At 39.6% G+C, this 16,113-nt stretch overlaps 1 protein-coding gene across 1 annotated transcript; it reads left to right on the forward strand.

The window, feature by feature from the left end:
* The first annotated feature begins 457 nt into the window (after positions 1-457).
* cmtm5.L (CKLF-like MARVEL transmembrane domain containing 5 L homeolog) lies at positions 458-8,969 on the forward strand. Its single transcript, XM_018259418.2, has 5 exons — positions 458-1,309; positions 1,807-1,959; positions 3,592-3,690; positions 6,908-7,009; positions 7,372-8,969. Exons 1-4 carry the CDS (start codon positions 1,217-1,219, stop codon positions 7,007-7,009), a joined length of 447 nt encoding a protein of 148 aa, XP_018114907.1. The 5' UTR covers positions 458-1,216; the 3' UTR covers positions 7,372-8,969.
* Positions 8,970-16,113: the final 7,144 nt, after the last annotated feature.

The raw sequence follows: 16,113 nt of genomic DNA on the forward strand, positions 1-16,113 counted from the left end.
ATTGCTGTTTAAGTAAAAGATGTTATTAATAGCGGCATGAGCTGCTAGGTCTCGTTTTCCAAGACTGCCTTACTAGTGAACACAGAAAATGAATTCCCACTTTAAATTAAAGTTATCATCATATGCTATACATTCTAATCAGATTTTAATCAATAAATATACTAGTATCAGGAACTGCGTCAGTTACCCATCCTAACATTACAATAAGAAGATATGGCACAAAGCCAAATGTGACACCAACCTCTCAAAAACCTGGGGGCTCAGGAGTTTGTACGGATACCAGGGAGATCAAATTTCTTTATAAATGCAAGTTAAAGGCAAAAAAGCTTCTGAGCAATTTTCCTCTAAGCTGTGTGCTCGTGTGCATGCGCACAAATTTTGAGGCCAGCGCACACAACAAATCGTGAAAGCACAAAATTTAGCATTTATTCTGACCTGCACACACAGTTTTTAAAAATGCACACACAAAAGAATTTTTTTGCGCTCATAGCTGAGAAGGATTTAGAGGGAACATTGCTTTTGAGACCTCCTGCGGGTGCCAGCTCAACACTGGTTTCTATTTGACAGGCAATGAATACACAGACAGAGCAAGCTCAGGAATATTTAGCAGGAATGCTGCACATTAGAGTGAGATAACCCCCTGGTACTGGAATACAGTGTGTTGGTGGTTGTTTATGGCTGATTTAGTTACAGAATTGCAAATGTGAGTTTTTTCTTTGCCACTGGTCTCTTTCCCTCCCTCTGTGTCTCTCCATCCCTCCCCCTCTTCCTTTCTTCTTCCTGTAGCACAGATCTGAATCAGCTGCAACTTCAGACACTGTTCATCCTCACCATCCCGGAGCCAGCAGGCAACTCAGTGGAGATGTTTTCCTCACCCAAACCCCCGGGACACAGCATTTAGATCCACGCATAGATCACAGACTGTTCTATTTTAACATTTTACTCTAACTTCTCTCACCCTGTAACCTCATCTCCTTTTCTCCCTGAAAGCCCTTTCCGTTCACCAACAAACTTCTTCAACGAATTCATTAAAACCCCTCCCCATCGATATTTATTTTGTAGTTATAGTCCTTATAACTATTATTTTTTCATTGCTATCCTGTCCTCTACATAGAACAAACTCTGTTTCACCACAAGGACGACTCTCTCTTTCCTTTCTTATTAACATTACTTGCTTTCTTTACTTTGCTTTTACTGGGGTGGTCGCTGCGTGGGGATGAGTGCACAGGAAGATGACAAGTCGGGTGGTTTTGCTCTGGATACAGAATTTCTCAGATCTCCAAAAGGACGAATACTTATTGCTGAGCTGGTAACTGCAGAATAACCACCTTACTCACAGGACGCAATCTTACTTTGCTTTCTTACCTTGCATTTCATTTTAGATCAACAAATGTCCCACAATGCACACACATGGGGCTTGCTTTCTGACCCTATAACAATTAGAGTATCGCTACTGTAATACAAATTAACTCTGTCTATGCTGTTCTGGCTTTCACTTACAAAAATCCCCATTTTTTTAAAAGACCTTTTTAAACCTCTCCAATTATGAGTGCCCTTGCTAAGCATTAATATTACCCTGCTGATGCTCCAGCAGTTTATAATGTAGCTCCCACTCTGATCACTAATCTACACATGCTACCTACATATCTTCTTCATAATCCAAATATCATCTTCATGAAGCAGTTCCTTCCATAGTTACAGTACCTGCTGGAATAGTGGGGTGTTATCCACAGAGATTGTTGGCATTCATCATGGGTATATTTTCATTGTAAATTGTATCCTGATTAATTCTTCTTTTGTCCCCAGATCCTCTGCTTTGTGGTTTTCATCTGCTTTGCTGCCTACTCCTCGTCTTATTTGGCAGCCCCACTGCTTGAGTTCATCATTACGACTGTCTTCTTTATCATTGTCTGCAGCCGATACCATCTTCGCTTAACAGCTCTCAACTGGCCTTGCATGGTGGGTATTTTGGGTTTTGAGACATTTGAATAGGTGCTCAGTAACATACTACTGTATATGGCCAAAAGCATAAAGACACCTGCCTCTCCCGCATCTCATTCCAAAAGAAGTGTTGTTTTTTTTGCTGCTTAAACAGCCTTTGCCCTATTCTCTTCTGGCTCATATAGGACCTCATCAGTTCAGATGCAGGCCAGTAAAGTTTTTCCATTACCATCTTAGCAAACTAAATCTTTATACACCTTGCTTTAAAGCAGTGGTCCCCAACCAGTAGCTTGTGAGCAACATGTTGCTCTCCAACCCCTTTTATGTTGCTCCCAGTGGCCTCAAAGCAGGTGCTTATTTTTGAATTCCAGGCTTGGAGACAAGTTTTGGCTCCATAAAAACCAGGTGCACTGCCAAACAGAGCCTCAATGTAGGCTGCCATTTCACATAGGGGCTACTAAATAGCCAATCACAGCCCTTATTTCGCACCCCAGGAACATTTTTCATGCTAGTGTTGCTCCCCAACTCCCTTTACTTCTGAATGTTGCTCATGGGTTCTAAAGGTTGGGTATCCCTGCTTTAAAGGATTGTTATGGCAGTGACTCAGGAAAGGTCTACAAACTGTTGCCACTTATTTGTCAAGAATGTAATTGAATGATTTAGTGACACTGTATCAGCTGTGTAAAGCCAATTCCGATAATTAAAAAGGGTGTCCACATACACATGTTGTGTATATGTGGGTGTTACGTTAAGTACTGGGAATAGTAGGAATTATGGAAAAATCAGTTGGCACTCACGTAGCAATTGTGCTGATATTTTCAGTGCTTTATTGAGATCTCCACAGAATGTTTTGGGGGCTCCTCCCCCTTCCTCAGGTGTTAGCCCCCGAAACGTTATGTGGAGATCTCAATAAAGCACTGAAAATATCAGCACAATTGCTACGTGAGTGCCATCTGATTTCTCCATAATTCCTACTGTTGAATGAAGCTGTCCTAATCAACAGAGCTTCCATTATATATATATTATATATTATAGTGTAAGTACTGGGAGTACCCACCAGAGGATAATGTAAAAACACTCCCAAATTTGCTCCAGGTCTACTAACTCACAGCAAGCAGACTTTAGACCAATGAAGTGAACAGCATACCAGTAAAGGCTACCTGTTCTAGTATACCAGGAAAAACTGTCTCAGTGTAGTAACCAAAAGCAACCAATCAACTATTTGGTTTTGGTATTCTATCTGCGGCAGACTGAGCTAGGTGGCTGAACAAAAACAAAGGATATTTCATTAATTTGTTTATAAATATAACTTTTGCTATATTAATTTCTTATTTTAGCAGTTTGCACTGTTTATGAATTAATCCAACAATAATACTGATAGGTAATCCAGTAGTATAAGAAATCTTGCAATAGGAAAAACTAATATGGTTTTTAGTTAACTGGAATAAAAACTCTTTAGAATTAAAATGAGTAATCTGTATTTAGCAAGGGCTTGCAATGTTATCTTAACAGGTGCTCAGCAATGCACTGCTTTCATTGCTTGAATTTATTAAATGTATGTTCAGGTGCATACTTTAATATTTTCCATAAGCAGAGGGATGCTGTCCTTTTGGTGGTTTGAGTAACTTTATTAATTTATAATCTCTGTAGGATTTCCTGCGTTGTGTCTCTGCTGCATTAGTTATTCTGGTTGTTTCTGTTGTGGCCGCAGCTCGCGGGGCAGGAGATGGTGCGGCAATCACAGCAGCTGTAAGTATTGGCACTCCCCCCAATTACCGTGCTATCTCATGTCTCTACTTTTTTACCTTCTCCTACGTTTTACCTACGTATATTTATATTTTATTATACCTAATATAAATTATTTCCAAACAACAGCTTTATCCCGATTCAGTTAATTATGCCACTCATGCTGGACCTAAAACAACAATACTTGTCACAGCACTGCTACAAATTTCCAGTCATTAACTGGCTTTACTTCCCTCTCTCTGTTAATTCCTTATCCTTCTGCTGTGTTCTTCATTCTATTGTCTAAATCAGTGGTGTGTAACCTGTAGGTCATGACCTCATTTAGCATCACCATGGGGGGGGTGGGGGCGATTTGTGGGGACGCTGATAACATTTAGGATACTTTCAGACTGACTAAGGTGGCCATAGACGTGCAGATTTACCTTCATATCAGACAAATGATCTTTTGTTGCCATCTCTTGACCTGCCATTAACCATTCAGATCAAGTAGTAAAAGAACAGATCAGACGATTTTCTGCCACTAACAGCAATTGTGTGAAAGTTATGTCCGAAAAAAGCTGGTGACAGTCTCCCACTGATATCGTCAGATCAGCAATACATGCAGTAGCCGACACAAATGCCCTGAAAATCGCACAAAATGGAGATTCGTATGATCAAATCTTTTTATCTATGGCTAGCATTAAGTAGTATAAATTATGGCAGATCTCTACACTATTGTTTTGATTCTTCACCCTTATTATTGCTAATTCACACTTGCCAGCAGTGGCGGAACTACCGGGAGTGCAGGGGGTGCGAGCGGGCCAGGGTCCGCACCCCCTCAGGGCCCTTCGGCAGCTTGCGCGCCACTGAAATGCGGGCCGAAAATCGCGTATGGAGGGGGCTGGGGCCTGGCTTCACGTCACGCACTAGGGCCCTTCCCCCTCTAGTTAAGTTACTGCTTGCCAGCACAATAATAAGGCTACAGTCACAGTCACACACGTAGGGGGTTATTTATCAAGGTACGAATTTATCTCAATATCGACTGCTACAAACTCCGATCTAACCCGCTAGGGTTTTTTGATTTATTATTACATTTTCCTGAAAATTTGCTTTGCTTTTCACCCGAAAGCTCCGAAAATATTGTGAAATTGCCCGAAACCCCCAACACAACCAAAAATCAATGGGACTGTTCCCATTGACTTTTATGCAACCTCGACAGGCTTTTTAGCCCTCGGGGTTTAATAAATTCCGAAAAATTCGTGATTTTTTTAAAAGTTGGACTTTATATAAAAAATCACAAATCATTTGGATTTCGGGGGAATTTCGGGTATTCAGAGATTAGTAAATAACCCCCTAAGTGTATCCTAGTACATGGCAGGTAGTGCCCTCCTTCTCAGGGGGACTGGGCTCTTAGCCCACTGCCTGCCCAGACCCTCTAGGTAGTGGGCCCTGCCTACTAAGTAGCATGGGGACACAATTTAAAAAAAATCACTTAAAAAAATCTACAGATGATCATGCCCCTGATCTGGCATGCCCATATTCCCTTTTATGCCCTGTTACACCCAAACACAATAATCCCACTTTCATATGAAGTGTTTTATAAAGGCTTAGCTATCCTTCACATATATGTTTCACTGAAACACCAAAAGTGACAATGATAACAAGGTACAAAGTTAAACATGACCATTAAAATATCACAAATATTAATTAAAAAAAAGAAAAAACTGAAATAACTATTTTACCTGGGACACAAAAAGCTTTGATAGATCTGAAGTTTGTTCATGAGTAGAAGCTGCCACACCAGGCATTACCCACAGATCTTCCTTAGAAATGTGTATTTTTGTATAACCACTAGATGCTCCTTTCTATGATGAAAGCCTAACAGAACAATATTTTCTGTGATTTCAGGACAAAACTACAACTTTTACACATCACAAAGATCTATGATACTTTCACATTAGCACTTACTAATCTATTTATTACCTCATTAGACTCATTACTCAATAGGGGTACAATACACAATAACCTGCATGGAAGCGTTTGCACACCCCCCTGCTTGGACTTGCTAATCTTATGTGTAAATCTTTCATAGATACGGAACCCAGCTGCGATCTCATTTATTGGATTCTAGTTCTTCTTTTTAGTTTTGTATTCCATCTGTTGAAGTAGATTGTTTAGCTTTGAGTACTTATCCAACAACTTGGATAGTTGCCTTGAATGTTTTTTTGCCTTGCCCTTTATTTCATACAAGGGAAAGATGTAACATATATACCTTCTAATTTAGGCTTCATTACAATTATCATTTATAATATGGTTTATTTCATTGCTGCAGTGACAATTCTCTGCAAAAGTTTAGAGCAACCTATCAGATATTAGAATCAATTATGTTGTCACCTTTGCTACCTATTATTATATGAACCACTACTGGTAAAATTACTGAGATCATTTTTAGCGTGACTTCTTATCAGCAAAACATTGATTTTAATAAAATAAATTCTTGAGGAAATTAAGAGAATTTGGGCAATGACACACAGACTTTTGTCAAATGACACACAGCACTATTTGTCACTCCACGTTTTGTGAGAAACAATACTGTGAATTGGCTCTGCTAAAACACAAAAAGAACATAATTGCTGAAATATGCATTCGAAGGCATTTTGAGCGATTATGCCATTTGATTGTTTTAGCAGAGATAAATCCCAGTATTTTCTATGGCAGGGTATTTGCTTAAGGTTTGTAGCCACAACAAAATACTGAGCGACAAATAGCGTTGTGTGTCATTGACTTACTTTACACTTCCTGTTGTTCTATTCATTCAGACTGTTAGCATAAATAAATAAAACAAGAGAATGGTGGCCATACCATGTATGACCCCTTGTATGGTATCTGCCTGTTTTTTCCACATGAGGGAAGTCTAATCCTATACCAGTGACGTCTGGGAAAGGTAAGTAAGATGACAACATTGCATTGCACTTCTTTTTTCCCGCCAGTGTATTTTTTTCTAAAAGGATTACTACTCCCAGGGAAAAAAATGAGTGAATGAATTCATGGGGGTGCCTAATATATTGGCACAATGGCACGTATCAGTGAATTTGCCTTTTCTTGTTCTTTGAATGAGCAAATTTTTGAATGTGTTTTAGTACTTTGCATTGGTTCTTCCATTCTTATATGTGCATAAAGCTGTATGTCACGGAAGTGTTTTTTTTTACATTTCTGAATGCTGTTCTCTTCTGTCTTTCAGCTTTTTGGATTTTTGTTAGTTTGTGTGTTCTGCTATGATGCATTCACCATTTACAAATCAGAGACCACAGCAAATACAGCAGAGACAAGAGATGGCGAGTAGGTATGTGAATGCTCTAGTCTAGTGGTACTGTAGTACGATTGAGTATTTTGCAGTCTCTTTCACAAATATAGAGAAAGCAATGCTGTTCGTACATAAGCAATGATGTATAAGTATGAATTGCTTTTATATAGAAAGCTATACCATAACTATATGCATGTCAGTGATTCCTCTGACCTGCACTTTATATCCACGCACCCCAAATATAACCCATATTCAGCTAACAGAGTTACATTGACCCCCTTCACACAAACATCTAATAAGTGCACTGTTAAATTCTGACTCACATGTTGTTTCATTGAAAACGTTGATACCCAACCCTATACATTGCATGTGTCACTAAATGACCTTAAATTCTGTTCTAGGATCTAACATCTGAAACTGGAAGTACATGGAATTGACCATCACCAGTCTTCTTAACTCTGCAGATAACAAAGTTGTCACATATCTTCAAAATATTGTCTTCACAAAACCTGGAATGAACCAAATTCCAGATGAACCATAGAGTTCTGAGCTTATTGAGCATAAACACAAAAATCAGAGGCGAATGCTCAAGTATCAATTTTAAATTATTTACTACTCTAGTTACCAGAGGGTTATTTGCATGTATGATGGCAGTGTTAGTAAGTTATTCATAGTATGCCTTACGTTGGTGCTCTTTATATGTGACTACACTATACCAAATGTATGATGAGATCTCTAATCTCAGTATCCATGGAAGCCCCCAGAATACAGCTTCTTTTGATTGGTCTACATATCACATATACATTAGCAATGGTTTGGCCATGGCTTTTATTTCAAGAGTTTTTTTTTTTTAATACACCCCAGGTTCCTGAAGACCTCTTTGGATGACATGATTTTATTATGTCATCCCTCAAATATCAACTAATAATGATGTGAATAATGGCTCACTGGAAAAAAATGGACAACACTACAACGCTTAGGAAAATATATAAGTAGGGGTTCAGTGGTATTTTTTAACTGATTATTTTCTTCATGCTATTTAGAATTAATATTTACATTTATGTTTACATTTTGGCCTAACATAATTAAGGGTTACTTTTTTTCACACTACGACTGCGGCTAGTAGGATCAAAACAGTACTGCAGAGAGGGCTATTATGTCCCTGCACTAGAAGAGACAAATTTCTAGTTAAAAACACCTTGAAGCACTTTGCTACCATAGACGTCTTAAGGCAAAGGCACATTGTACGTTTTTGTCACCCATGCTTAATCTTATCCAACATGGGTGACCAAATGTTTCACAATACCATTGCATTTGTGTCAGTGTAAACCACCACCAGAAAAATATTTCAGTTGTATAACCATTTTAAAATCTGGAATAAGACTATTTCTGCAGATTATGCGACGGACAAGTTTTAGTGGCAAAGATCTACACTGAAACCAACAGAAAGGTATTTTCTGACATTTTGTCATATAACTGTAGGGGATTAAGTCCGACAAAATGTATCATGTGCCATTAGCCTTCAGGCAGTATCACGTGTTAAATCATTTTTTTTGCTAGTAGAAAAGTGGGGAAAAAAACATGACTGACGTGACCCTAAAACAGTCTAATTCAGGAGAATGCAAATAAGGGAGACTTACCTGCTGTGGTGACAGACAACTAGACAAGCCCATTTAAGATAGCATTTAACTAGATTTTTCTATATGCCTATATTTTGAACAAGTTATAGAAGTGCTGTGCAATGGCTTCTGTGTTGTGGGCCTGTGATCCAACAGAAAGCATTTTTGAGGGTCAATCTACTGTATATTAAAATGGTGATGTCAGAGAAAGCAGCTTTTTCACCATTGACAGAATGAAAGATGCTGTATTTTTATAGCATTTTCTCTCTAATTTTCTAAACTATGTGACCAAAATTTAAATTAGAGTAAGTTAGGCAATTTTTTTACCATGTTTGATATTTTATATTACTTGCTAATATAAAAAAAAATCTTTTAAGTCACCCTGTTTTATGTGTTTTTTTATTTAAGGCGTTCTCGATATTATTATTATTTTGTTTTTGCACAATAACTGACAAAAATAAGCCTATATTTACAAGGAATAGAAAGACAAACTGGCATATATAGTGTTAGATTGGCATTGGCTTAAAGGGTCAATAAAGGAATCACTTGTTCAAGATGAATGCAGTTAACAGGATCATAAGTATATATGTAGGATCCAAGCAATGCCTGAAGAAATACTCACAGAATACTGGTGTCCACCTGATGGCGTGAGACCACTTCGAAATAAACTACAATTATGGACAAGGAGAATGACTTACAGCTGGTTCAAATATTGCATTAGTCTAGCATTATAAGCAGAAAGAGATAAGGGAATGGCAACAGAAGAATGGCTAGACAAGTGGTTCTCAATTTTTTCACAAAGACATTATGTATATATTATAGTTAAAACACAGACCTCATCTATTCAAATATTACATTTAGGGAAAAAAAAGAACCAATTAAACAATTGGAATGCAATATTTTATGTTAGAATACAAAAAAACCCTTAGGACTAACACTTCTAGCATACAATTTTGAGTTAGGATTCAATGCAGTGCAAAAAATGAGAAGATTGCACAAGATCTTGGGTTCCTGTGAACACTGAAGATTACCAGTATAAAAAAGAGAGAATGTCACAAGATGGTAATGCTAGACCATCTGAAACTATATGTCACCTCATGGAGACCATTGTGCGATGCTATTGGAAAAAAAAATGGCAAGAGCCTAATCCCTGACACAGAGCAAGGGGAATCTATGAGAAGCATAGTCTTTCCATTGAATCTGTTGTTTAAAATTAAATTGCTACAGATCTCACTATACCATTAGTATCCAAAGCTGTCTTAGTACTGCCTCAAACAGTCTGTTGTGGATACTCTGATCAGCAAATGTAGATCAATCAACAGCACAGGGGGATCCATCAGAAATGCCCATCAAACAAAGCATATGTCTGGGCTCTGTGGGGATATAGCTGCAAGGTATGCACTGCTGGGAGCCTCACGACAGGTTTGGGAACCCTTGGCTAGGTCCTCTGTAGACTCTGCAATCAATAATTAAAGACCATTCCTAATACAATAAGAGGCTTTGTTTCTATTGTAGTGAATAAAAGACTGAACAAACATTAAACTCATCCCCATGCACCACATGTCCTGATTTTCCTATCCCTATACATATACAGAGATGGATTTTGCATTTCTTAGTGCCCCTAGAAATGGCAGACCTTCCACCATATTAGTTACTATACTATCTCTCTAGTTTCTTTCATAAGATTCATGTGTCCTCCAGGCTTGCACCAAAGCAGTTCCCCATAGCAACTAATCATATCAATATTTTCGAACTTAAGATAGTAGATATATTGTAGTAGATAGGTCAAAGTTAATTGTTGGTTACTAAGGACAACTGCAATTGCTGTGTTGTGCTGGTTTTGTACTTTAAGCCTTGTCACGTATTGGATATAATATTATATAACAACTCTTTAGATGAGGCACCAAGCTGAATTTTGTAGAGTTTTTGGGTAAGCTGGTGATATCTTCTGATTTGTGCAGTTTATTACCTTAAATCTGTTTACACCAAGTACCCCAATCTTTGTTTATTTGACCATCACAGTATCTAACATGGAACGCCTAAGGCTAGTGGTACACTGTAAGATTCGGGGGAGATTAGTTGGCCAACAACAAATCTCCTCTTCTTCAGGCGACTAATCTCCCCAAATGCCTTCCCACCGGCAAGAATTTGAATTGCCTATGGCAGGATGGCATACGTAACGCTTCGTTTTCCGAAGTCGTCCACAGTTGCCTCACGAGGAAACTTCTCGCGACTTCGGAAAAACAAATCGCTATATATGCCATCCCGTCGGAGATTCACATTCTAGCCAGCGGGAAGGCATTTCAGGTAGATTAGTCGCCTGAAAAAAGAGGAGATTTGCTGATGGGCGACTAATCACCCCCAAATGTTACTATGTGCCACCAGCCTAAAAAGAGCTATTTCTGCAATTAAACCATTCTGTTTGATGTAGCAGTGTCCAACTTGGAGAACTCCAACTGTTGCTAAACTACAGAGCAGACACTATGACTGCAGGGTGGGGGGGTGGGATCAAGAGGAGTGTTGCCCCTGGGGTGGCCCTGAAAATACAATGGCTTTTTCACTTCTGCTGGCCCCCTGACCAAGAACTGTGAATTCATTTAGAACAGTGTGGAGGGTAGTGGGAACTCATCAGAAGCATTCTCTTCACAGGACTACAATGATCAAAATGTCTCCTCCAAGAGCCAATTCATATTCACTTAAATGGAAAACTAATTATTTATGATAGACACTAGCCACCTAATTCGAACATCATTTGGAATACCTGCATGACAGCACTACAGTCTGTAAAGGTGGTATTGTATTCAAGTAAATGTGGCAGACTGGGCTATTTAAGGCTGTCTAGACAACAAGACATCCAGGGCCCACTGTCACAACAATTAGACAAAGTTGCTGCCAAATGGTTTAAAGGTTATATTGGCTTACATTGGAAATAAGAAATGGCCGGTGAAAAATATCCAAGATCTTGGTCTACTGGGAGATATTTTTCCTGAAAAATAGTAAGTAAAAATGATAAAACACACTGGATGGAAATCAGGGGAAATTTCAGCTCATTTGGCATAAACAAGTAGATGTTATGATGTATGGCCAGCTTTAGCAGTACAAGGATCAACTTTGCCAGTTACAGAGTGTTCTCTTTGGTAAAAACAGATTGTATCCATAGTTAGTCTGCAGGCCTTACTTTATACATTAGGGTTGCCACCTTTTCTGGAAAAAAATACCGGCCTTCCTATATATTTATATAATTACCATTGGGATCAATCATTATTTTTACCTGCCAGGACAGTAAAATACCAGCCAGGTGGCAACTCTATTATACATTAACCATAAAAGTCAAATAAAACAGGAAAGAGGAAGTGTACAGCCGCAGGCCCCAACCCAGATCCCACCCACTCCACACCACAGTTAAAAGACCACACAGACATCAGCGCTAAAAAAGGTAACCCCCCCCACACACAAGTTATAAAAACTTATTGATGGTTAGGGCCCCCTTATAAGTTAAAAAAAACTGTGGCTCCAGGGGTCCCCATAAAAGTTTTTTTTAAAACTTTGGTTGCCAGGGCCCCTCTTCAAGTTAAAAAAAATAATTGGTGACCAGGGCCCCCCATAAGTTAAAAAAAAACATTGGTGCCAGGGCCCCCATAAAAGTTTTTTTTTTAAAATTGGTGCCAGGGCCTCCCTTACAAGTTAAAAAAAATTGGGGCCCCAGTGAATATTTTTAAAAAAACCATTGGTGGCAGGGGCCTATAGATTATTAAATAATACATTGGTGGCCAGTGTATTAAAAAAAAAACACACACACATTGGTGTTCAGTAGAATTGAACTTGTGGCTTCAGGACTTCAACTTCGCCTCCTTTAGTGACTTCGGGCTTTTCCCCGCTTCAGGACTTCAATTTCGGCTGTTTTAGTGACTTCGGGTCTTTTCGCCGCTTCAAGACTTCAATTTTGGCTGTTTTCGTGACTTTGGGTCATTTAACCACTTCAGGACTTCAATTTTGGCTGTTTTTGTGACTTTGGGTCTTTTCGCTGCTTCAGGACTTCAATTTCAGCTGTTTTCGTGACTTTGGGTCATTTAACCACTTCAGGACTTAAATTTCGGCTGTTTTCGTGACTTCGGGTCTCTTCGCCGCTTCAGAACTTAAATTTCAGCTGTTTTCGTGACTTCGGGTCTATAGCGCGTTCAGGACTTCAATTTCGGGCTGTTTTCGTGACCTGGGTCTTTTCGGCGCTTAGGGACAGGCCCGGACTGGCAATCTGTGGGTTCTGGCAAATGCCAGAGGGGCTGCTATAAGGTCCCATAGAAAGTCAGTATTTAGTGGGCTGGTGGGGGATGTTTGGGCCTCTATGTGGGCTGATTGGGCCTCTGTGTACCTGAAATGCCAGGGCCTATTTTAATTCTCAGTCCGGACCTGCTTAGGGACTTTGGACGCATTCAGGACTTCAGGAGAGGCAGCATGGCTTTGGTGCGGTCAAGGGGGGCATGGCTATTTTGACAAGTGCAGCACAGCCGGGCCCCCCTTCAGGCCCGGTACAGCAGTACCCCCTCTGCCCCCCTGATGGCGGCCCTGTGTACAGCTCAGTCTTTTATGGGCTAATACTGTGAACATTTGAATATACAAGTGAATGCACTGCCCAGCCCACTTCACTCCAGCACCTATTTACTGGTGTTGTCTGTTTAACATTCTAAAGCTGGCCATAGACGTGCAGATATTCTTTTAATGACAGACGTTCAGATATTGACCGTTCATTTTAATGTAACGATCTATAACTAACCACTCAGATGAAATAAAGTAGTAAAAGGAACAAATCAGATGATGTTCTGGCCATTGACTGATAGACAGCAATCATACAAAAGTTATGTTCGAGAAATAGTAGTGACAGTTACCAATTGATATTGTCAGATATGCAAAACATGCAGATATATTATCGTTATCCAACAGAATTTTTCTAACCTGTCGGATCGCCTAAACGACTGACCACCATGGTACAAAAAATGTCAGGCTGATCATTCTCTATGGTCTGAAAATCATACGAACCTTTGTTTCTTAAAACTATATCTTTGTATCTATGGCCAGCTTAAGATCTTCAATGCAATTTTGGAACAATAAACAAGGGCCCGCAGGGGCAATGCTTCTTTTTTCATGGCTTTGATTCTCATGTATACAGAGTGCTGCCTGTCTGCAAAGTGTGATTGGCTAAAGAATCCACTAGAAAACCTCTTGCTATTATTATTAATAATAACAACAACTCATATAAAACACCAACATATTCCACAGCGTTGTACAATAAATGGGTCTATACATTAAACATAAAAGAATACATACAAAAATGACCAATTACCAATACTTGAGGTAAAGGGCCCTTCCCAAAAGAGCTTACAATCTAACACATAGAATAAGAGTGAAAATAACTGAAACCATTATTTAATGGTATTTTTAATTGTATTCTATGAAAAGTAATGCTCCAAAAAGTGTTGTATGCATTTTCTGCCATTCTGGTAAATGTAGACTTTGCACTTTGGTCATGGATATATAAACCATATGTATAGAATCGGGTAGCTGTGAAAGTACTTTTGGCATATCTATATATATATGTATCTCCAAATACTTACACCCTTCCACACTTCAGCCATAGCATCTGGCACTGAGATCATGTTACACCACTTTAGGAGCACTAGTGACAGTGTTTGCACATCCCCCATTACTATCCAGCTGTCCTGCATAGTCTCCAGCTGCTCAGCTGCTCTGCATGTTCTCTGCGACATACTATGAATAAACAGCAAGATGTGTGATAGGGAACAGTCCTGCAAAACTGAGCAGATTGACTGCGTGGTCTGCATCAGAAACCATAAGTTTTAATGGCATCAATAAATATTTTAAAAAACGATAGGCACTCCTTTGATGCCAGGCTGAGATTATACATGCTGCTTAATGTCCCCAAAGATCTTTTGTTGGTGAACGTTCGATTTCAGTGCAATCTGACCAATCGGTCAAATTATTGAAAGGTTAGTGGGAATCGAACGATCGTGCATCTTACGATTTTTCATCCATCTGTCAGACAAATTGATCGGCCAGGTTAAAAAAACTGTTATCGGTCCCAGTGCAATCCATCTATGTTTGCAGGGCCAAGCAGGCAGCTACCCTCAGTTTTCCTTTTTTTAAACCAGGGGTGTCCAAACTTTTTGCAACGAGGGCCAGATTTGGTAAGGTGAAAATGTGTGGGGGCTGACCATTCAACCGGACATCCATTCCGAGGTTGCTAGCTTGCGATCAGGATCATTCACCCCTGGAGATGGACACGTACACTGCGTTTAGGTGGTGGAGAAGTGGAGTCTGTTTGGACTTATTCTCCGCTCCTCATTTAGACAAGGAATCGAGTAGCCGTAGCATCAATGTTTGGGCACATGATTAGTGAAATGATTGTCTGTACTGCTGCCTGTGTGCTGAAGGTGTTAGTAATAGACACGTGCTGGCACATAGTGATGCACCGCCCTCGCCTGACTTTGGACATGCCTGGTTTAAACAATCGTTTCGAGATACTCGTGATCTCACGATAACGAAAAGATCTTTTAAAAATCTTTACATCTATAGCCTGCTTAAGGCTTAAGGGGAACTGCTTGGAAAAATGAAACCAAATTTGCAAAAAGTGCTGAGCTGCAAAGGAATCACAGGGGGTCCTCATTTGCACCGGACCACCCCCTACTCTCTTCCCCAAATAGGCAGCTTGCCACCACAGTGTCACAGTCCTGCTGCCTCAATGCCGACAGGCAACTCCAGTGCAATTTTACCCCATGCCCATGATAGCTACAGTTAGTAGTGCACTTTTGCCTTGATTAGAAGGCTACATCTACAGAGATTGTAAGCGCTAAGGAGTCGGGCCCTGGTTTGATTTGTCTCTTTAACACTATGGGTTTATTTATCAAAATCCAAAAATATCTCATTATTTTCTGAAATATACTCCGACCAAATCAATACGGTATCAATACATTTTCCCAAAAATTTCCTGTGCAGGAAAAAACTCCAAAAAATTTTGAAAAATTTGAATCGTACGAGTTTTTCATTTTACATTTATTTTCACTTCTTTTTGGTTTTCTGAAATATGTGTATTTTTTTAGACTGCTAACACCAGGGGTTTGGCCCAATAGGAAATGTATAGAAAGTGCATAGACAGTTAGGGCATTGCGACCTTCTTAGCACGTTTGGACTAGGCCGACCCGGTGGGCCCCGGCCCACACCCTCTACCCTGTTCTGCTGGCCCCCACAGAAAATAAACCAATTATATGCTGAACTCGCTTCGGCTTTCGTGCATTCACATCAGCATTCTTGCATGCACAACGGCATTTGCAACAGCGTTCAGGGATGCTCGGGGGACCACTGGAAGTCGGAACCCGATAGGCCTCCAGTTTGACCCTGCTTCTAAGAGAGCTATTAAGCTGAAAGCCTGACATTCAAAGTGTAAAACTGCTAAAATCTAGTGAAGCACTAAAGATAAAAAATGTATATGAACTGCAAATATGCTTAGAGGAT

The sequence above is a fragment of the Xenopus laevis genome, chromosome 1L (genome assembly GCF_017654675.1).
Source record: "Xenopus laevis strain J_2021 chromosome 1L, Xenopus_laevis_v10.1, whole genome shotgun sequence".
Lineage (NCBI taxonomy): Eukaryota > Metazoa > Chordata > Amphibia > Anura > Pipidae > Xenopus > Xenopus laevis.

Bases quoted from the DNA above. Each gene is read 5' to 3' on its own strand.
- cmtm5.L (XM_018259418.2), top strand. From the start codon at position 1,217: ATGAGTGCACAGGAAGATGACAAGTCGGGTGGTTTTGCTCTGGATACA. The intron at 1,310-1,806 runs GTAACTGCAGAA...TTTTGTCCCCAG, and splicing joins GAATACTTATTGCTGAGCTG to ATCCTCTGCTTTGTGGTTTT. The intron at 1,960-3,591 runs GTGGGTATTTTG...TAATCTCTGTAG, and splicing joins CTCTCAACTGGCCTTGCATG to GATTTCCTGCGTTGTGTCTC.